Source organism: Chelonia mydas, chromosome 8 (assembly GCF_015237465.2).
Source record: "Chelonia mydas isolate rCheMyd1 chromosome 8, rCheMyd1.pri.v2, whole genome shotgun sequence".
Taxonomy (NCBI): Eukaryota; Metazoa; Chordata; order Testudines; family Cheloniidae; genus Chelonia; species Chelonia mydas.
The window spans coordinates 50,531,386-50,552,992 of record NC_057854.1 but is presented as its reverse complement, the minus strand read 5'-3'; the positions used below and the strand labels follow the sequence as shown (position 1 = coordinate 50,552,992).

The following is a 21,607-nucleotide window of genomic DNA, read 5'->3' as shown; positions in this document are numbered from 1 at the left end:
TCGTCACAGGAAGTGCCCCGACAGAGGGCTCTCAAGATGCAGGTGGGCACTCTAATGCTGCTTCTATCTTTTGATCATATTTATTTCTTTGCACATAAAGGAAGCTGTAACTTTCTCTTCCTCAACAGAGCCAGAATAAGTGTGAATGTCTGCACATGGCAACTGCAGGTACAAGTGTTGTGACATCAACCCAGTGCAGTCCTACAGGAAAAACTTATTCTTTAACACACACAGCATAGGGCAGTCAACTAAAAGGCACTGGAGCCCTACAGGGCAGTCTGCTGGATACTCATTCTTATGGTATAGCACATTCCTCCAGAAAAGCAAACTCCAGCACAGCAAGGCCAGTGGGCATTTCCCATCCTTTATTCAGGCTCTGCCACTATATTATCTGTACTGTACCTGCATTTGGGGGATGTAGTGAGGAGGTGTGGCCTCCCTCAGAGGCAGACGTGGAGGGAACGCCACAAGTTGCCTGGTGGGTGGAGCCAGGACCACTCCCTGAACACTGGAAGCAGAAGAGTGGGACATGAAGGGGAAGTATAAAAGGCCAGCCCAGCAGCTCTGCTGGGACAGAGGTGCCTAGAGAGACAGACATGTCGTCCCTGCTGCTGGAGTGGGATACTGAGGAGAACCGCAGCTGCCCTGAGAACCCTGCCACTTCCCACACTGAGGAGCTGCTATAGCTACCCTTGGTGGTATATCCCAGGGAAACTAAGAATGATCCCTGGACGCAGGTACGCCTGAGACAGAGAGTAGGAAGAAGCCCAGGGAAACTAGACAACAGTCTGGTTAAGAGCTGTCTTGGTACAAGTTCAGCGTATTGTGGGCAGATCCCGGCTGACCCTGTGGCAGACCACTCCACCACTGTTAGGGCCCTGGGCTGGGATGTGGTAGAGTTAGGTGGGACCACGTTCCCCCTGCCACCCCACTCCTGGGGTTGCAGTACTCCCCCTCCTTAGGCCAGGAGGCCTGCATCCGTCTACAGTCTGCTGAGCTAGGACACTAGACTCTGTGAATCTGGTCTGAGCCCCCTAGACTGTGTTTGGGTGCTCAACTAGGGTTGCCAACTGTCTGGGAGGGCATTTAGATGTGGGAGGGGGCTCAGAGCTGGGGCAGGGGTGTGGGAGGGGGTTTGGAGTGCAGGAGGGGGTACGGAGTGCAAGGGGGGGGACAAGCTCTGGGAGGGAGTTTGGGTACAGGAGGGGGCTCTGGGCTGAGGCTGGGTGAGGGCTCCGGCCTGGTGGCGCTTATCTCAGACAGCTCCCGGTCAGCGATGCAGGGGGGCTAAGGCAGGCTCCCTGCCTGCCCTGGCCCCACTCCTGGAAGCAGCCAGCATGTACTTATGGCCCTTGGTGGCACTGTCTCCACAGGTCCCAGCTGCAGCCAATGGGAGCTGCTGAGTTGGTGTTCAGGGCGGAGGCAGTGTGTGGAGACCCCCTGCCCCCACCCAAGGACCGCAGGGACGTGCCGTCCACTTCCAGGAGCAGCGTGGGGCAGGGAGCCTGCGTTAACCCCCCTGTGCCGCTGGACTTTTAGCAGCCTAAAATCTTCCGTTTTGGCTTCAGTAGCCTCCGGGCGATAGTGCCTGATTCCAGGAGACTCCCAGGAAAACCAGGAGGGTTGTCAACTCTATGCTCAACCCCAGCCTAAGCCCTAATGACTTGCTGCTCTGCCCTGACCGAGAGTTTGGGACTGTAGACTGCGGGCGCTTCACCCTAACTGCAGGTCAGAGCCCTGACAGTTTGCTGCCCTGCCCTACTTAAGGCTGCACAGATAAACTGATACAGCTCTGTCTGACTGCAGGCCAGAGCCCTGCTTGTTTACTGCCACACCCTGCTTATGCTCCCTCCTCCTCCACCTGCTTAAAGGCTGGGCTTATACTTGCTACAGCTCTGCCTGACTGCAGGCAAGGGTCCTGACTATTTGCTGTCCTGTCCTGCCCTGCTTGAAGGCTGCCTGACTGTAGGCCAGAGGCCTGATTGTTTACTGCCCTCCATGAGGGCTGGGCTTATAACTTGGTACTGCTCTGTCCTGACTGCTAGCCAGAGCCCAGACTCTTTGAGGCCCCTTCCTGCTTGAAGGCCAGGGCCTTTTGAGTACCGCTAATTCCCCCTCTCTTTGTTTTGAGCATATTCTGGCAGCTCAGACTGTGAGGAGGCCTGGCCTCCCTGAGAGGCAGATGCGGAGGGGCGGCCATAACTGCTTACAGGAAACATCTCCCATCTAGCTTTGATATCTGTGGCTATTTCCCCAAGCGACAGCCTTTAACCTTGCCATTGTGTGGACATAGCTGAGAAAAGCAATTGAGTAGGATGCTGTCAACCATTGTACAGTCTAATCTCATCTTAAGTTTTACATACTGAGGGCATGTACACTCTGTGTGTAAGTTCTCTCCCACTAAGAACATACCCTCTTCCTTTCAGTCTCTGCTTGGAGTGGTAAATCTCAGTCAGGGAGAGCCAGTGAGTGACAAGCGGGGACAGCAGCGCTGGAATTAACAATGGCATTGGAAGCAGCATTCAGCTCAGACCTGACAGTTTTGCACAGACAGGGGCACTCATTTCATGCTCAGGCACCCATTCAAGCTTTTCTTAATTCACTTGCCTTCCTCAACGTGTGTGTACTTCCATGAAAATAGAAGCCCAACAATCTTGAGGAGATGGACTGCAGCCATTCTGGAAGCATCATGCATCCCAACCCTTTAAGTAGTGAGTAGATTGCACAGGTGTGATACATTGTAACTTATTAGGGGGCATTACCATTGTACAATATATGAGAAAAAGCAACATTTGCTTAGCACTGGACTACACCGCCATTCATGCGACACTTTTCTCCTGTGTAGATACTGGGTACATGATTCTGAAAGTGGATTTTGTCTCACCTGCCCTGGTAGATCTTGAGGATATAAAACAGCAGCTCCTGAATGAGGTGAGATGCAGTCCTTCTCAAAGAGGGTCTCCTCTTGTAATAGCAGTTTGCAAACAGAGTTTCTGGTGGGCTTCAGTGTGGTACCTGCTTGCAAACCGACCTAAGTTACACACAGGAAAAATGAGCTGGTGGGAGAGGGAAAGGGAGTTGTGTACAAGTATGAGCCAGAGCAATCTGTTCATTGGGGGATGAAGATTTTCTTCCTTTTGGGCACACCTCATGAGTGAGAGACATCCCTTTTCCCATGCAACTGCAGCTGCTATCTACACATTAGTCCCTCTGCAATCTGAGGCCTGGGCAACAGGGAAGAAAGAATGACAGAGGCTTTACCGACAGCTCCATGATAGTAGTGTTTCATCCCTATTCACGTCCATTCCTCCTCACCTCCCTTTACTTCCAGTATCTCATCACTGGGATGTTCCTTTCCCACAAGGTCCCTTCTGTAACCATCAACACAAACTCTGGGTCTATAGTTGGCAGATGTCAATGGTGGAACGCTGTAGTGGTAGTTGTTCTGTGTCCCCAGCCCTGCTAACTGCTGTGACAGAATTCTGGACTCAGATGGCAGCCTCATGCCCTGGTCAGACAAAGCTGCACTGCTCTGACACTGGGCTAAGTAGTAAGGGGGATTTCCTGCAAGTAGTGGAAAGCTGGTCTGAGTCACAGAACCTGGTGTTCTGCTACATCAGGATAGTTACAGGTTCCCACCAGACATGCCAAACCCACAAAAAAACCGCAGAAATTGGACTTGTTTTTGGCTTAATTGGCTTGTTGCTTTTTTTTGTTTTTTGGATCAACTCCCAGCAAGCAGGGGAAAGGGGGGGGGAGAGAGTCGGGGTGCCCAGCAGGCCCACCCCAGTCCCAGACTGCACACTGGGGGGATCTAGTCACAGAGTGTTGGGGTTCTTAGGGATTGGCTTGTTTTGGCCTTGTTTTGAAATGGGATTAGCTTGATTTTTGGCTTATTATGAAAGTCGGGGTACTTATTTACCATGTGAAAATTGGCAACTGTGGTTCCCACTGATCTTATAAAGGACAGCAGAGAGCTGATCCTTACTCTGGCTCCATGGAAACAAACCAAAGTATTCATTACTTGCTACTGAAAGAACTAAGAGGGAAACAACATTATATGTCTACAGCCAGGATATTCAATCTACACCACTGCACTGAAAAGCAGTAATTCAATACACCTTCTAAGGATATGGAGATATTTAATGTGCAGGGCTGGGAGAGAAGGTGAAGGACAGGAATGTTTGGTGTTCTAGAGACAGTGAGAATTCTCTTTTCAGGAGGCTACTGCTTACGTGTAAGCAAGCTTGTATCCCACAGGTTTAGACAGCTGCAGCTTTTCTGTTAAGTAGAAACATGTACCCTAGTATCAATATAACCATAAAACTTTTATTCTTACATTCTTCAGGTAGAAGAAATACTAAAGGGGAGTTTTCCCATAGGGTCATTCCAGCTGAAATGGGTCAGTTATGAACTGTGACAAGACCAGACCAAATGACTCTTTAGATAACATGGAGTTCTCTAAAGAAGGAAAAAAATGCTCCTTTTGGTACAAATAATTTTGGACAGTGGAACCAGAATGTGTATGGGCAGATCATAGATAAAAAATAAAGTTCGCATTTCCGGCAGGGAGACAGGGATGTAGAGTAAGCACAGGTAACTGCTAAGGAACAGTACAAGGAAATTAGATAGCGTCTCTTGTGGAGGACATGGAAGACGGAATTCTCAACCAGTGTATCACCAGAATATTGTTTGTTTTGCCCCAGTGCCCAGAATCCCCATTCAGGATTAGGCTCCCCTTGTGTGGGGCAATGTAGAGGTATATTAAGGCAGGCCCAAGCCCAGAGAGCTTCCAGTCTAAATAAGGACAAGATACCAACAGGTAAATGTTGAACAGAACAGAGATGGTAGGGTCAAGGTGGTGACAAGAAATAGGAGAACAAAGTTGCATACATTCACTGTGTGTATAGTTTGAAAGCCTTTAAAACCCTGTTTATAAAATGACAATTTTAAAAATAAGCTTTTACCAAATCTATGCCCAACACAAGTTTTCCATGAGACAAATCCCGTGGGAGGGATTTTCCGCTTTTTGTATTCTCTTGTAATTCATGTATATGGAATGATAACGATAACATTACCAAGAAGCCACTACTCTGTGTGCATCTATGAATAAACATCCCCTTGAAGTGGCTGCAGCTCAAAGGATGTAGCATTGTGCTAGGCTAGTGTAAGAGAACCTGCAGATTAGAAATTTAGTACAAACAAGGGAAACTGAGGTTGCTTTCATGGTCCAAGATTACAGAAATGCACAAAGTGTCCAAAATAACTAATGCAAAGAAAATCAGATGGTTGAGAGTGTTTTCATTACTGACTGTGTTATTAGTAACATAGATAAAGGAATTTTTTTTTAAAGAGATGATTTCTTTAACTTTGAGAAAGGGTAAAGTTTACAAAGACGGTTGGAGTGGATAGTACTTCTCCTGTTTCACCACAGGGTGTCACCCTTTCTCTCTCTATACAGTTTAGCTGGACTATTCCATGTGGGCAAGAAGATTCAAAACCAGGGAGAATTACTACATAGGGAAGGAGAGCTCGGCAAAGGGGACAAACTTTAGAACTGAGGCCAAGCACAGCACCAGAATTCCAAACCCAGGTCAGTGGATAGAATTCTGGTTCCACTGATCTCTAATGGAGAGCAGCGTGAGAGATAAATGACAAACCATATTGTGTTCACCAGCAAGCTACAATTTCAAAGCCCAATCTCTGATGCACTCTTCAGCCACAGACCATCTCCGTTTCCTGTGCACTCCACATTTTCCCCCCATCCCTCGCTTGCCCCCACTGTTACTCGCTCCTTTTCACCGGGCTGGGGCAAGGGGTTGGGGTATGGGGAGGGGATGAGGGCTCCAGCAGGGGGTGCGGGTTCTGGGATGGGGCCAGAAATGAGGGGTTCAGGGTGCAGGAGGGGGCTCTGGGCTGGGGTAGGGTGCAGGCCAGCGATGTGGTGTTTGGGGTGCAGGAGGGGGCTGCGGGTTGGAGTCAAGGGGTTTGGAGTGCGTGTGTGTGTGTGTGGTGGGGCTCTGGGCTGAGGCAGGGGGTTGGGGTGTGGGAGGGGGTACAGGCTCTGGGCTGGTGGTGCGGGCTCCACAATGGGGCCAGAAATGAGGGGATCAGGGTGCAGGAGGGGGTTCTGGGCTGGGGCAGGGATGTGGGGTGCTGGCCCTGGGAGGGGAATCAGGGATGGGGCAGGGGGTCGGGGTGTGGGTTCCAGGAGGGAGGTTGGGTATGGGAAGGAGCTCAAGGCTGGAGCAGAGGGTTGAGGTGTGGGAGGGGGTGTGGGCTCCAGGCAGGACTTACCTTGGGGCCTCCCCGGAAGCAGCGATATGTCCCTCGACTTCTAGGTGGAGGCGCAGCCAGGTGTCTCTGTGCATTGCCTCCCCCTGCAGGCACCACCCCCACAGCTCCCGTTGGCAACGGTTCCTGCCTTACCTCACCAGTCAGACTTTTAATGGCTCGGGCAGCAGTGCTGACCGGAGCCACCAGGGTCCCTTTTTTACGAGGTGTTCTGGTCGAAAACTGGACACCTGGCAACCCTACTTGGATAGCTCAAGGAGTTGCAATGCAAACTGTCCCAGAGGTTGAGTTATACTGTTGCCTTGCAAATTTCCTCCCACTAGTAAAAAAAAAAAAAAATTTGCCCCAACACATATGTACAATCACCCAGCAATGAGAGCAGTAGGATTTTAATCAATGAGGCAGATTGAGTCCAGACTGTTTAAAGTTAAAGTTTATTTGTATTCTTTGTAGGAATATCAATAAAAGACCTCAAATGTATCTATATCTGTACATATACAAGAACCTTGGAAAAATTATTCACAGAACAAAAATAAATCTTCTTTAGAACAAACCCAGGCAATGAAATGCAGAGATGGAGCTCAGAGACTGAACAGTCCAGTGCTACTAGCATAAAAATATGGTTTTGAAAACCAACTTTATTACATTTTTAAAGGTGTAATTTGTTGAACTAAAAAATAAATTATTTAGAGCTATCATTGTAAAATAGTCCTGTGTAGTAACACTCTCATTAAGGCCCTTGAGATAGAAAATCTATTTTTGTACAGGTAGGATTCCTGGCAGGAGTGATTCACAATGACATTCTCTCTCTCTCTCATGGGAGCTAATTTAATATAGGGAAGGAAGTGTCTAAAAGCATCAACCTAAATTTAACCATTTAAATCTATCACACACTGTTGGAGAATAGTGGTTGACCAGATAATGTCCTATTTGGTTAATGTTAATCAACAATATAAATATACATGTAATGGTTTAAACATGAATTGTTCCCCAAGAGTGATGTAGACATTTTTACAGAACACATAAATAGGATTTGTACATACATCACATTGGTCACTCAGCAAATGAATATGGCTAACATACACCACTGTTAAATCACTGACCCATTGGTTAGTTAAAAGCTGGTGGTTTGAATTAGCATTAGAGTATGAAATTAATGCAAAAGGTAAAAAAAAAAAAAAAGCCAAAGCATTTGCAACAATGTAAAAGAAAAACATTCTGGGATGGCCGACTATAGAGGTTATCCAACCACAGAACACAACCTATGTCCACTAGCTAGGAAATATGCACATCTCTCTCCACCCTACTCGGGGCTCTCTCATGATGTGAGAGGGTTTCTAAGAGAGAATGTTTGAAATGTGCAGCTAGGTATGTATTTATATACATGAATACCCATTTCTATACACTGAAGAAAAAACAGTAGATGCTTAGTGACTCCAGCTCCCACCCCTTTTCCTTCTTTAGGACCTGAATTCCCTGTGTTGCGAAGAAGGGTCCTTTAGATTAGGCCACATTTAAGCCATTCACTCATCCTAGCTTCTCCTCCTCTCCTGAGATATTTACTGCTTCTCTTGCCAGTGTGATTACTTTTGTCCCTCATCAATGCAACATATAGCATTCAGAATTTGACAAATAGCCAGAGCACAACACATGCTATTGTGCTTAACTGCAACACCACAAGCAGGTCAAGGGTTTTTATTTAAAATTCAGAAATCCAACTGGCTGGTATAGGAAAGGGTCTCTCAGTTCATTTGTCTTTTTTGAGGGACCACCATAAAGCAAGAGTCATGGATGTGGCCAGCAAGCACCTAATCCCCAAAGTCACGGTTAGCCCCATCACACCGGGATACAAGTAGTGCTTCTGGACTCTCTCTGTCAAGGAGTAGGGGCAAGAAATAGCACCACAAGCACACAGTCAATGGCTGGCCACAGAGAGGTCTGTTGGCCTGAGGCCTGTGTGTCACTGTGATAATTGTTGAGAATGCAAAGGTATATTGTAAACTCCCTCTCTCACTCAGCACAGCTCAGATGAAGGGTGAGGAAATTAGATTTAGTGAAAGTCACAGACAGTGGAAAGCTACAGTTTTAGGTTGAGGCTTGGAGAATCAGATGGCAAGAGCCATTCCTTAAAGTCAAAATAATGTTTAACCACAAACTGTGATGCTTAATAGAAACTGATGGCACTAGAGAGCTTGGGATAAGGAATCCTCGCCTTCCTTTTCCCTTAGCAGCCCTGTCCCAATGCCTCCCCAACAGAGATGCACTCATGGAGGCAGCCCAAAGTTGGGAACAAACATACAGGGGTTCTAGAGACTTCTAGAAGCCTTCCTACATTACCTCTGCTGTCCTCAAGTGAAGGTGGCTAGTCTCCCACAATAGTATTACACATAGCCTACTACGTTTAGGTGATTTGTCAATGTACTAGCCAAAACCCTAAAAAGCTATAAAGTTCATCATCAGATTTTGTTCTATTTATTTTTCCTCTCATTCCTGTAGAAATGTATAGACTGCTCATCTGAAAACGTTTATTGTCCCATTCATATCAAAATGGACCATGAGGCTCTTTTCTTGTTACTGTGTGTTTTAATGCCACTTGAATTTGATTAGACTGGACAGAAGAGAAGCCGGCAATGTCACATACTCTAGTCTCTTAACAAATGAAACCCTCCCTAGAAAGCAGCTCTAAAACAAAGGGGGAGCAGAACGCAGAAGTGTAATGTTCTGCTCCATATTTAATCCGCTTTCACTTAACAATATTGTGCAGCTGCCACCTTTACCTGAGCAGGAAATTATAAACCAACAGAAACATCATCACAGCAACAAGCTGTAATGACTGAGCCCTAGAACAGTGGCCTTTTCCAGGGTGACACTGAAGAAAAGCACAGGAGGATGTGCACATGTGTATACATTACTCAAGATATCGCCAATCCCATTATATAACCTTTCAGCAGCTAAGGAATCCCCTCTGAAAACCAGGAGCAGTTGTATTTAAAAGCACTCTATCCTATGCATAGGGAACTTCACTCTATGATGCCAGGTACGATGCCATCAACTCTGGTGGTGCAACGGTCCCCAGTAGGCTACATGTACTTGATTATGATTTGATATGATATGCATGGAAAGATGCTGTCCCTACTGAATTTCTTGGCAGAAGCCTGTGTGAACCTTACACAAAGGCAAGTGCACAATACATTCCCAAGAGCCTTCACCATCTAATCACACATCAAAGCAGTGACTGTTCATGGATTACCATAAGGCTCTGGTCAGCTCATCTCCCTCAGTAGCGTTAGCCTAGCACCACTAGAATGCCATTTTGACTGGAGTCTGTATCTCCACGTAAACCTTCTTCTAGCCCCCACAAAATAATGCATAGACGAAGTATTCAGTTGCTCCTTAATCTTGAACTTCAGAGAAAAAACCCACCCACACCACATGCTGTATATACTATATGATTAAAGTACACACCCATCTACAGGGCTGCTTTTGGGAAAAAGATTTTGCATAGCACCGCTGGGTGAATATAATCTGGGGTAATTATAGTGAACTTCACTTAATTTGTGTGCAGTTATATAACACAAGGGGAGGCGTGCAGTCGCTGCCTGCAAGCCACACAAAAACGCTGAGCTAAAGGGGGTTTCATTGGACAAGAGCTTCTCGCAAAAACATGAGAGCTACTCACAACAGACAAATGGATCCACAGCTGTTACTATGACTGCAGCCTTGGTATGTGGTTAGGAGGAGAGGGTGAAAGGCACAGCTCCCAAGGGAGAAAATAGCAGGAATCACAATGACCCAGAGTTGGAAAACATTGTTTGGAAAGTTTAAAAAAAAAATCACTACTGTGCAGATCCACTAAATGGCCCCATTAGCACAGAAGCCTCCATAAACTTGTCTGTGCTGCTTCAAGAACATTAAGCAGGACCTCTCATTGCTTTTTAGTACCTATCACATTTGAGAACTAGGCAGAGGAAGCAGCTTTGAGCTGAGAGAACATTAAAAATAAATTCTTACTCACTTCAGGTAAGAGTTCTACCAAGGTCTTACTAAAACAGATTCATACACTTTTACTTTATATGTCCTACAGTACAGGAGATATGGTCTCTCTGTTTTTGTGCATAGTTATATATGTACATATATGTGTGTGCATGTATGTTTAATGGAAGTAACTTTTAACTCGCACAGTTAACATATTGCGCTTTACAACAAAGAAATAGATTCGGCCTAAAGAGTTAGGCTAATTCATTTCTAAACAGCAAACAAACTTGGACAAATGATTCTGAATTAAGGTTATTGTCAATATTGCCAAACCCAAGCGGTCAGAGAATTCAAATCAGGCCCCCAAAAGCCATGAGATTGGCTTAGAAATCCCAAGATTTTTAAAATAGTAAAGTTTTCACAGATTCATAATGCTTAAGGCCAGAATGGACCATCAGATCACTTAGTCAGACCTCCTGCATAACACAGGCCCTCAAATTTCACCCAGTTACTCGTGGATTGAGTCCAATAACTGGTGTCTGACTAACGCACATCTTCCAAAGCGGTATCCAATCTTGATTTAAAGACATGAAGAGATGGACAATCCACCACTTCCCTTGGTAGCTTGTTCCAGTGATTCATCATCCTCACTGCTGGAAATCTGTACCTAATTTCTAATTTGAATTGGTCTAGTTTTTACTTGCTTTGTGTTGAGCCTTTAAGATTCACAGGTTCTTGCTTTTCTCTGCAATAACAAGAGCTAAAATGTACTTGTTTACAAACTGAAAGTGAAGATTCTCACAATCATTTGACTTCAGAAGCTGGGGCTTTAAAAAACCCACACTAAGTATTCCGAGACCTCTGGTGTAATTCCTGTTAATCTTGTATGGCATGTAATATTACAAAATCTTCCTTCCCACAAGGTCACTTTATAATTTCAGGATGAGCGTTCATGTACATCCTGCAAAAGTTTGCTCCTGTGGGAAGCAGGCGCAACATTATGGGAGACATTGAGGTTCAGCTGTAAACTCACTTAGGCAAAAAACTGGATACGTACAGAACTCAAAAAACATTAATAGAAAGGCAAATTTAATTTGGATGGGGTGGAGATGTTAAAAAATCATGCATAGTCTGGAGAAAGCATCTCTGATGTTGTGATACCTGATAACCCAGTGGGTGAAACGGTGAAAGTGAAACTGAACAAGACAAAGTTAAAAATAAACAAACTAGGAAAGTTTTATTTTACGTGCACTCATCTATTGCACAGGGCCTGGGTGCCCTTTGGTTAGCCCTTTCCTTAGAATACTAACCTGATTATTTCCAATGGAGAATAGAGAACAGATTTGTATAGTTACTGCATTGAGACCATGGACTGTATGCACACTGGGAATTGGACTGAAGTTCAAAAAACACAGGTATTTACAGTTCTGTAAATTCTAAAAAGGAAAAATCAAACCTTACTATAACTGGGGTAAAAATATCCCACCTTTAAAACTGCAAATTCCCTTTGTCTATTAGGTGGAAAGCCTGGCTGTGGGCAGACCACAAGGAGATGGGCTTACTGCTCTAAAGAGTTCCTACTCAGTATGCTCAGGGAGACTGGAATAGCCTTTTGCCTGTATCCTAGCAATAGCAGATACAGAAGCCAACAGGATCCAGTGTTCCTGTGTGAAGGTTGGGTGTGGAGTTGTATTCAGTTAAAGAACTGGGGAAGAGAAGGTTAAAATCGGCAGATGAGTCTCTTTTATAATTCATTTAACTAATATTTCACTTCACTCCATGTGCTTGTATCAATCACCCTGATATGTACAGCTTCTAAGTAACCAACTGCTTCTGTCTCTCTTGCTCGCTCACGCCTTCACCCACACCGGACATGCGCACACACACTCCTCTCTCTTCCTCTTCTTCCTCCCCAAGGACTGCAGTGCTTTGAACAAGAGGAAAAAAAAAAAATAAAAATAGCAATAATTAAAAAAAAAATCTACATGGTTGACTTCCTTTTGGTATATTACAGTGGCATTTTCTGTACACGGCCCACAACAGGCTCCCTATGTATATACACAGCGATATGGAGGGCCCTTGCCCTTATCATCGTGGTCTAAATGGTGGGCTGTATTTCCCCATCCAGAGTTTTTCTTTTAGCAGCATTCTGTAAACCTGTAAGGAGTCTGTGTTTGGCTTTCTTGAGTCTGCTTCCTTCTGCCCTGCCCCAGGGGAGATGGCCAGCAGCATTTAACCTGTTAGCAGCTGCTGTTTTTGAATTCACCATTCTCCGTGATGGAAAGCTTGGTGGGGTTGGTGGGGGAGATGCCATTGCGGACCTGCATGCTGTAGCGCTCCTTCACCTGCGTCAGGGCACTCATCAGCCGCGTGTTGGCTGAGTCCAGAGACACGATCCGCTTCTCCTGAAACACACACACACAATAAATCAAAGCCATTCCACCCAGTACAGCACTTCCCTGAACCATTTCTTTGCCAGGAACTTCCATTGCTTGCGCTGTGATCAAGTCTTCAGATGCTTTCCAGGCAGATACGTCCTTACCAGCATTTCCTGTGGAATGGGGATGTCTCTGCCTCTTTCTGTTTTTTGGAGGTACTACGGCTCCAGTTTGCCATAGGCTCTGCACACCCCAGTTTGGTCTCCCCGGTTTCTTTACATGATGGAAGCTGCCAATAAGTCATTGTTATGTTAACTAATTAGTTAACAAATTAATATGTTAACTAATTAATAACTAACTAACATTGTTAACTAATCTAGCCTTGGGGGTTTTGTATTTCAGGGTTTTGACCCTACAGCCCTTTCACAAGACAGACGAAGGCACAAAAGCCCTCCTGGATTTAGAATTTTTTCTCTTATTGGAAAATTTGGAAAACAGAAACAGGCAGCAGTAAAATAAGGGGTGGGAGGTTTCATTTTGCAAAGAAAAGTGCAGGTGGTATGTAAGGATCATTGTCTCTAAAGACTGCATGGAGAGTGCTCAGTATAAACCCACAGTATGTTTGAAATTAAAACAGCAAATAATGGCAGCCTGCAGTCACCAGCAGTGGTGAGGGTACAACAGCAACACAGGAGAAAAGCAGCCAAAAGCTAAAACTAAGTGGTTATTTGGTGGGGGCAGGGAGGGGTAAGAGGGAAGTGTGGGGGCAGGGGGCAGATGGCATCAACAAAACACAAAAAACAAACAAACAAACCACACTGTTCCTAGACCCATTCCAGCTCGGAGTTGCTCCAGGACTTACAAAATCAAAGGTTCTCTCATTCTGGTTTTAATTCTTCTGGCACAGAAAGTGCTAGCTTCCACTTCAAGCAATGAAGTATTTAGAAGCTAAAGGGTAGTTGAATGCACTAAATATATATAAAAAAAATAAATCAGCTGTGCTATCTGAGGTGGGACACTGAGAAAGGGGATTCAAACCAAGGAGACTGATGGTACAAGTCAGCTTTCAATATTTGTCTTGCCTTTAAAAAATGCAACCACACAAAGCAGCAATGGACACTGCAGCAGGTAAACATGCTCTCCGTGCTACCAGCCGATTGACTTATCTTATATTCTTATTTTTAAAAAAAGCTGCATGCAATCTCTGCCCAGTCCAGCCCCAGCCCATTGAGAAACAAAGGGAAGGAAAAATGATGTACGGAAGGCACAAACATTAGGGGATAATTCAGACATGTTGCTCAGGAGACATAAGTTTTATAGCAGCCCCATGAGGTTCACATCCCAGCATGTCAGCTGAATGGGACATGTGCAATCAGGGAGAATGTTTGTTCTTCCCAAAGGGTTTCCCCAAGTGAATAAAGGTGGGGGACTCAAAACAAAACAGAGTTTAGGTGCTGCTTGTATAACAGAGCTGATGTAGGAAACAGGGTCAGCAGAGATCAATAGCAAGATCAGGCCATGACCACTCATTGTCCTATCATTGCACTGCTCCTAGTCCAGAAAGGGGAAAAAAGAAGGGGCAAGATCTGAGAGGTAAAGCATCAGCCTTCCCTCCAACACCAAAGTGAGGAGATAGGTTTAAAGGAAGAAATAAAAATACCTGACTTAGCAGAGATCTGTTTCCTCAGCAAGTCCCTCCCTTCCCTAACTCAATCTCCCCATTCATTTTCAAAAGAAAAAGTTTCTATTAAAAAAATTTGGCCTTACAGAGAGTTAAAAATGGAAGGCTGGTGTGTTTTCTGGCACTGATTGAGCATGCTCAGTACATGAGGTAATTGCAAACTCAGATCAAACATGGATAGAACAACTGAAAAGCTTTAACCAGAATGTCAATCTTGAAGGCATGAGCTTGGTGAACAAAAGGAGATGCACCCTGCTGATACCTCCTCACTCAAAGGAAAATGCAATCTAACCAAACACGTTCCTAATGCACATGAATTAGGTGCAGGGAGTGGTAGGAGCTGGAATGTGTAGGAGGTCAGTGCACCAGGCCAGGGCTGGGTACTGCTCAGCTAGAGAACTGATTGGGTTTACTTGCCTGTTTGAATTATCTCATCCCCATTTATGACCTGTAATTTAACACAGTGGAGATGTCACTTGCAATAGCAATTGGCCTATTTCATAGAATCATAGAATCACAGGATTAGAAGGGACCACAAGGGTCATCTAGTCTAACCCCTGCCAAGATGCAGGATTTGTTGTGTCACTTTGCAGCTCTGCTATTCTCTGGGGAGGTTACCATCACCCAGACCTCTCTCTTTTCAATCTGGGAAGCACAGAAAGAGCCTCTGGATTCACAACATTTACAAACGTTGTGCGGTAAAGTTGTGAGTAATGTACATAGTCAGTTTAACAAGAAGACTGTTGTGCATAGCTTAATAATGGATGCCACACCCTGAACACAGACAGCAATTCCTGCAAAGCATTCTGTGGTGAAGAAAGAGACAAGAAGCCAATGTCCTTCACTGCTATGTCCTAGCATTCATTTTCATCTTGAAAATGAGAAACCAGGATCCAGTTCTGTTCCAAGTATCTCTAAAGAGAATGACCTTCCGTCTCTATCCTGGTGCATTAAACCCCATTCGCCAACGAATCATTGTCTGAAAACAATCTTCCTTCTAAGTGTAATTTGAAGCAGATCAATTAACAGCAAAAGAAATCTGGTTCCTCAGACAGTTGTGTCCTCTGCAACCAGGCGTTGAGTACCCTGCCAACATCCCTTTTCTGCTCGAGGAGGCCTTGCACAAAAGGCCTTGCATCGTGGCCATGAAACTCTATCAAATGACAGGACTGGACTACTGGTATTGTGTTTCTATGGGTTCACTGATGCGCTTGCCCTTCTAAACCTGATTTGGGCTTTTTCCTGGGCACTCCCCCACAGCTCTTGTTGGTTTGGTGAGTGAGAGACGAGGTCCAGAAATCAACCCCAAGTTTCCCATATGGAGGGGGTTAGGGAACTGGGCTGGGAGAAAGAAATTTGACTAAAAGGGAAAACTTCTCTCTCCATTTTAAAAAGGTTACATTTCCTAGTCATTGAAACATCAGAGTTACTGTATGGGATGTGTACAGAACTCTGTCTCACATGGCTGATCCCTTCAAGCAATTTGCACTGCTGGTGATCATGCCACAAACAGTTAGCCGTCATGTTGGGGCATTGCACCCCTTCAGCATGGAGGGGTTAACCAACAACAATCTTCCCTTCTGCAGGCTGACACTGAGGGACCAGACTTCTCTGGCATGCAACATCCCCATCGTGTTGCTCCTGGAACAGGCACAGTATCACACAGAGGATGAGAGGCTATTGGCATAGACTGGTAAAGAGAGGGGAGGGGAAGTTCCTCTCTGCTCAGACATGATCATTCTAGGCTGATTATTGGCTACATGACCCCCGCCCATCAATTTCTCTGTATCTATTACAGTGCTCCTCCACCCCCCCATCTCAGCACAGATACGCCCTCACTGCAGCTGGCCAAGCCCTGAAAGCAAGTTCACAGTCCAGATGGGATTCACCATTGTGATGTTATTGACATGAACTGTGACTGTATAGATCATTGTTGCAACGAGGGTCCTATGGTTGCACCAGGTCTTGTACAGAGGAGGTCAAGTGGGGTGTCTATGGAAAGGTTATAGTTTGCTGGTTATGATTATGCTGTTTGTATGTGTGTATCATTTTTGTATTTGAAGTTATGAATACTGGGTATGTACTTGTATCTCAATGTGTTTGATTCTAAGTAGCCTCAGTGAAGCATTTGGTCAGCTTCTTGAAAAAGGACTATTCTCAGTAAGTGCCCAATCAAGACACATTTAACTAACAATGGACTTTGGGAGATGCCAGTCCACATCTGAGCTTTCCTGGGAACGTTCAAACTGACATGTAAACAATAGCATCAGCCTGCAAAAAGCTGAATCATTCATGGACATGGGACTTGCCCAGGTGGCTACAAACTCCATCTTGTTGCTGTGACTTTGCACAGGAGAACAAAGGGGTTTCCACCCACAAGAGAAAGAATATGAAGGCCCTGGAAACCCCTCCATTTTGTCTTCAGCTGGCTCAAGAGATGGCCTCTCCATCCTCAAGAGATGCCAGAAAGAAACTGAAACAAAGGACAGTAACTACAGGGGTGTGAGTGACTGCTGGACCCAGAGTAGGAAGGAGTCCAGTTTGTGAAAGAAGCTTATTGGAACTTCTCTGGGGGTGAGATTTCATCTGTAATCAGTCTCTTAATGTATTAGGCTTAGACTTGTGTGTTTTGTTTTATTTTGCTTGGTAACTTACTTTGTTCTGTCTGCTAGTACTTGGAACCACTTACATCCTACTTTTTATACTTAATGAAATCACTTTTGTTTATTATTGAACCCAGAGTGAGCAATTAGTACCTGAGGGAGCAAACAGCTGTGCATATCTTTCTATCAGCATTATAGAGGGCGGACAATTTATGAGTTTACCCTGTATAAGCTTTATACAGAGTAAAACGGATTTATTTGGGGTTTGGATCCCATTGGGAGCTGGCTGTCTAGTGCTGGAGACAGGAGCACTTGCTAAGCCGTTTTCAGTTAAGTCTGCAGCTTTGGGGGCGTGGGTCAGACCCTGAGTCTGTGTTGGAGCAGACTGGCGTGTCTGGCTCAACAAGGCAGGGTTCTGGAGGCCCAAACTGGCAGAGAAAATGGGCTCAGAGGTAGTCTCAGCACATCAGGTGATAGTACCAAGGGGGTTTCTGTGGTTGAACCCGTCACAACCATCATCTTCAAGGGCTATCTATAAAAGCCTTTTACACTGCTCTGTATGCCACTGATTACATCTTTCTACTTCAGGTTGGAGACAGCAGATGAATGGCCCACTCAGAGGAGGATGCCCAGGCCCCTCTTTCAGACAGTTGGTGTGGGGATGGTCAGAGAAGAGGTATCCACATTCCTCCCCAAAGTCTAATAGGTTGTTGCTTTTTGGACATGCCTGAGCTACATCAGTTTGGGACAATGAGACCCTGAGACCGTACCTAAGTAAGAAAATTGGCTTGTTTCATTCATGTCCCCACCCCACCATCAGCTCACCTCAAAAGTCCATCTGCATGAAGAAAGGGTCTGCTATTCTGCTTTCTTCGCAGGAGTCAAATATTAAATATAAGCCCCCTGTATTCTCCTCTTTCGCCCTAGGTTTTGAGAGTCAGTGAACACACACACTGTTTCACTCTCCTGTTCACTTAAGTTATATCACAAGAGGATGACTTCTATTCTGGCATCCTCAGTTAGAACATCCTGCAGGGTGTATGGGGAGCAGGTATGGTGCAATTCCAGCAGGATTATCTTCTTATCCTAGAAGTCTAAATATTTTTGAGCTGAACATAATGCAAGGGCCAAGAGAATCCGTACTCAAGTGATTTGTTCATATTAGATGGCACAGGTCCAAATCCTCTAGTTTTCAAGTTTAGCATCACTGAAGGAGTAGCCACAGGAAAATGTGCTGGGAGACAGCACACACAAGTGTTCCTCCTCAGAGGCTAAAACTTTTCTGGATTCCAAAATAGAACCTCCTGAAGAATACGTTTCTGCTACACAAAGTCTTTGAGATCTCTTTTCTTTGTGTATGTTCCCTAGTGACACATACAGAGCTCATACGTTTCACAGGTCTCATTACTGTTGGCTATCCATAATGGAACAAATGCCTGCTCACACTTCTGCTCTAATATGCCAACAGCATCTTTGGCTAGATTAATATATAACCTCACATATGTCGAGGGAGGGAAATTCCAACCACAGCTCAGAGGTTCTGGCACTTCCCGCCTGCATGGTGAGGTGACTTTCTGAAACCACCTGGGATGCTGTTGTTGTTACATGTATCTTTGGAAAAGTTAAATATTTTAAAATTGTAACTAGGAAGTGACACTAATCATTAAAAAGCACAAAAGCAGGAGAGATTTCTACACTCTTGAGCATGAGGGGCACTGACAAACAGTCTCTCACAAGCGTAATGCAGCAGGCAGAGATCAAACTGGTTGTATATTTTGTTTATCAGCTTCGTTTCTATTGGGGTGAGCATTGATGCAGAAAGGAAGCAAAACAGATTTGAAGCAATACTTCCAAACGCTGGAAGAGCAGAACTGCATTATTTACACCTATGTGCCGCATCTACTAGTTCCCTTTCCCACAGCTAAGCTGTATCAGCCAAGGCAAGCACTGGAGATTCATGCCACAGCAGGCATTATTCCAAGACGGACTACAGACACAGTCAGCTGAAGTCAAACACAACACTTTAGCGGTATATTGTGCAATGCTACACAGCAAGAGCTCACTTCTTTCTTAGAGGCTTCAGTGAACCCCGTAAAGCACTGCATCACACTGGTGCTGAACGCTGTAGTCTTTGTTGAGTGAAAACAGAATTCTCTCCATGAAGGAGGCAAGTAGTATGTGCAATGCCATGGGGTGATGCTGGTTTGGGAGTGAGACAATAATGCTGAGAGCTATCTAATAGATTTTGACATGGTGGCTGCATGGGACACAAGGATGGGGCCTAATGGTTTCTGTACAAGAAATGCTTCGTTCTTGGAGATCCAAAACTCCTTACCTGTGCATCAATAATTTTCTGCTTTGCATCAATGACTGCTTGCATCTCAGCATGATCCTTCTTCAGCTCCTCTTCGACCGCCATTAGCCTGGGACATTGACAGGGATCAGGAAATCTTTATACAATTCTAGAGTGTTTCAGACAATGCAGCTGTAGCTCAAACAAGTCAGCCCAACAACTGGCGCTCTCCCTTTTAAGAGGAATATTCTGCAGTCGATTTGCCCCTCTGTCAACTTCAATTGGCTAAACTCAATCCTTACACGGAGACCAATGCCAAAATTAAACAGCTCCGAACAGTGACAGGACCACTGATTCCAGAGTTTGTAGCCCACACTTCAAGAGGAGCTCCTTCCCTCTTTCAAAGCAGTGTGGTCTACCTAATGAGTAGAGCAGAGACTTGAGGGTTAAGGTCTTGGATCCTTTCCTCAGCTCTGCATGCAAGTCACTTAACTTCTGTGTCTCAGTTTTTCCATCTGTAAAATGGGGATGAGACCACTTCTGAAGTGTTGGGGGGTTTAACTGAGGACAGGAGCTGCCTGCCTGCAAAATATCATGCTTTTCTTGTCACAAAGGAATAAGTTAATCAACTGGGTTTCTTCAGTCTCTACAGAGTTTCCATGCTTTCCACCAAAGCTTTCAAAAAGGGCACTCTCCTCTCACCTGCTAATGATGCTTTTCATCTGACTGTCCTTCTCCTCCTGCTGCCTGCGTAGTCGTTCCTCACTGTCTTCCAGCCTCGTCTTGTATTCCATCAGCAGCTTCTGCATTTGCTGTTCCTGCACCAGAAGACGCCGCTCATACTCCTCCAATCGGCGGCTTGACACTTTCAGACGGTCCTTCAGCTTTGCTATCTCTTGCTCGTACTGCAGGCAGGAGTGGAAGGGACAGAATCAGAAGCAAAGGGGCTAGCTAGATAGAGGAGTTCAGATATTTTTGTGAGGTGTGCATTGTCCTCTTTAATAACACAGAAAATGAGAGAAATGACCGGAAGGGCTAGAACCAGTCACTATGGCCAACTATGGACTAGCATAACGTAAGATCCTACCCATACAACTTTAACATTTTCTAATATTGCCCTACATCACCCCTGCTATGCCACTGTTGGGCATCCACACATCCTGCCACTGTGCCTCAGTCCTGACTGAACAACCCCTAGCTCCTCCGAATAGGCTCTCTGACAGGTGCTAATAGTGCCTATCTGTATGGTGGTTTTCTGAAGTGAACAAACATCCACTATGAATTAGGCTGGGATCCAAACAACTCATTTTCCGTTAAGACCTAATCAAGCTTTGAAGTCGGATGTCCAGATGCCTAGCACATTAACACACTATATGACACAGCCTTTGTGGTGTTTACTTTGCTGAAGTTCCATTCTCTCTCCTGACTGCTCCCTCCAGTAATTCCGCCTCCTCCATACATTTCACTTTCCCTTTATAGGTCCTTCATTATTCCTAAAACTCTACTTTATTTTTGCCCCAAACCCAAGACATTTATCTAGGGACTTATATGGCCATGACTGTGGCACCTGTATGCCTGCATACCTATTTGGAAAATAATGTATATTGTTGCTATAAATAGACATGACAATTAAATGCCCAGGAACACACTACACTACTGACAGATGTCAGGAGACCCACATTTCTTCAAATCATATTTGAAAATTACAGATGTGAAAAAAGGGTGGACACTTGTGCACAACACCAAACTCTTACACAATCTGAACAACTGGTATTCTGATCAGGTGAAGCCCAAGACAGGAAGAACATGAAGGCTATTGTTGGTCTAGGTTGCATAATATGTGCCCACATTAACCCATGCTCTGGCTAATAACCAGACTCATTTTTGTGTCCCCTAAAATTCACATAAACATTAGAACACAGAGCTGGAAGAATATCCTAGTACCAGTGTTACTTTAAATAACAGAAAATGAGACTAACAGCATCTAATATATTTAAATGACATGATTTATATAAGAACATAAGAACAGCCATACTGGGTCAGACCAAAGGTCCATCTAGCCCAGTATCCTGTCTTCTGACAGTGGCCAATGCCAGGCGCCCCAGAGGGAAGGAACAGAACAGGTAATCATCAAGTGATCCATTCCCTGTCGCCCATTCCCAGCTTCTGGCAAACAGAGGCTAGGGATGCTATTCCTGCCTAATAGCCATTGATGGACCTATCCTCAATGAACTTACCTAGTTCTTTTTTGAACCTTGTTATAGTCTTGGCCTTAATAAAATCCTCTGGCAAAGAGTTCCACAGGTTGTCTGTGTGTTGTGTGAAAAAAATACTTCCTTTTGTTTGTTTTAAACCTGCTGCCTATTAATTTCATTTGGTGACC

At 45.0% G+C, this 21,607-nt stretch overlaps 1 protein-coding gene and 1 long non-coding RNA gene across 11 annotated transcripts in view; one reads left to right on the top strand and one right to left on the bottom strand.

The window, feature by feature from the left end:
* The first annotated feature begins 509 nt into the window (after positions 1–509).
* On the top strand, positions 510–7,495 carry LOC119566899. 3 transcript variants are annotated; one of them, XR_006292703.1, is made up of 5 exons: positions 510–737; positions 2,427–2,711; positions 2,846–2,931; positions 5,462–5,593; positions 6,748–7,495. It is a non-coding gene; the product is annotated as an uncharacterized LOC119566899 (long non-coding RNA). The 3 variants fall into 3 exon arrangements; XR_005226382.2 differs by lacking the exon at positions 6,748–7,495 and having other exon boundaries at positions 5,462–5,799; XR_006292702.1 differs by lacking the exons at positions 5,462–5,593; positions 6,748–7,495 and adding an exon at positions 4,349–4,968.
* RASAL2 (RAS protein activator like 2) overlaps positions 6,712–21,607 on the bottom strand; it is a 275,645-nt gene continuing 260,749 nt past the window's right edge. For 4 of the 8 annotated variants that reach the window (XM_043552868.1, XM_043552869.1, XM_037906044.2 and 1 more), the window contains exons 16-18: positions 19,927–20,129; positions 19,267–19,354; positions 6,712–12,674 (exon numbers count right to left, since the gene is read on the bottom strand). In XM_043552868.1, coding sequence (XP_043408803.1) covers positions 12,510–12,674; positions 19,267–19,354; positions 19,927–20,129 — 456 coding nt within the window. In that variant the 3' untranslated portion in view covers positions 6,712–12,509. Of the gene's footprint in view, positions 12,675–14,745; positions 14,777–19,266; positions 19,355–19,926; positions 20,130–21,607 lie in introns of all 8 variants that reach the window. The other 4 variants (XM_043552867.1, XM_043552865.1, XM_043552866.1 and 1 more) reach the window with 2 other exon arrangements.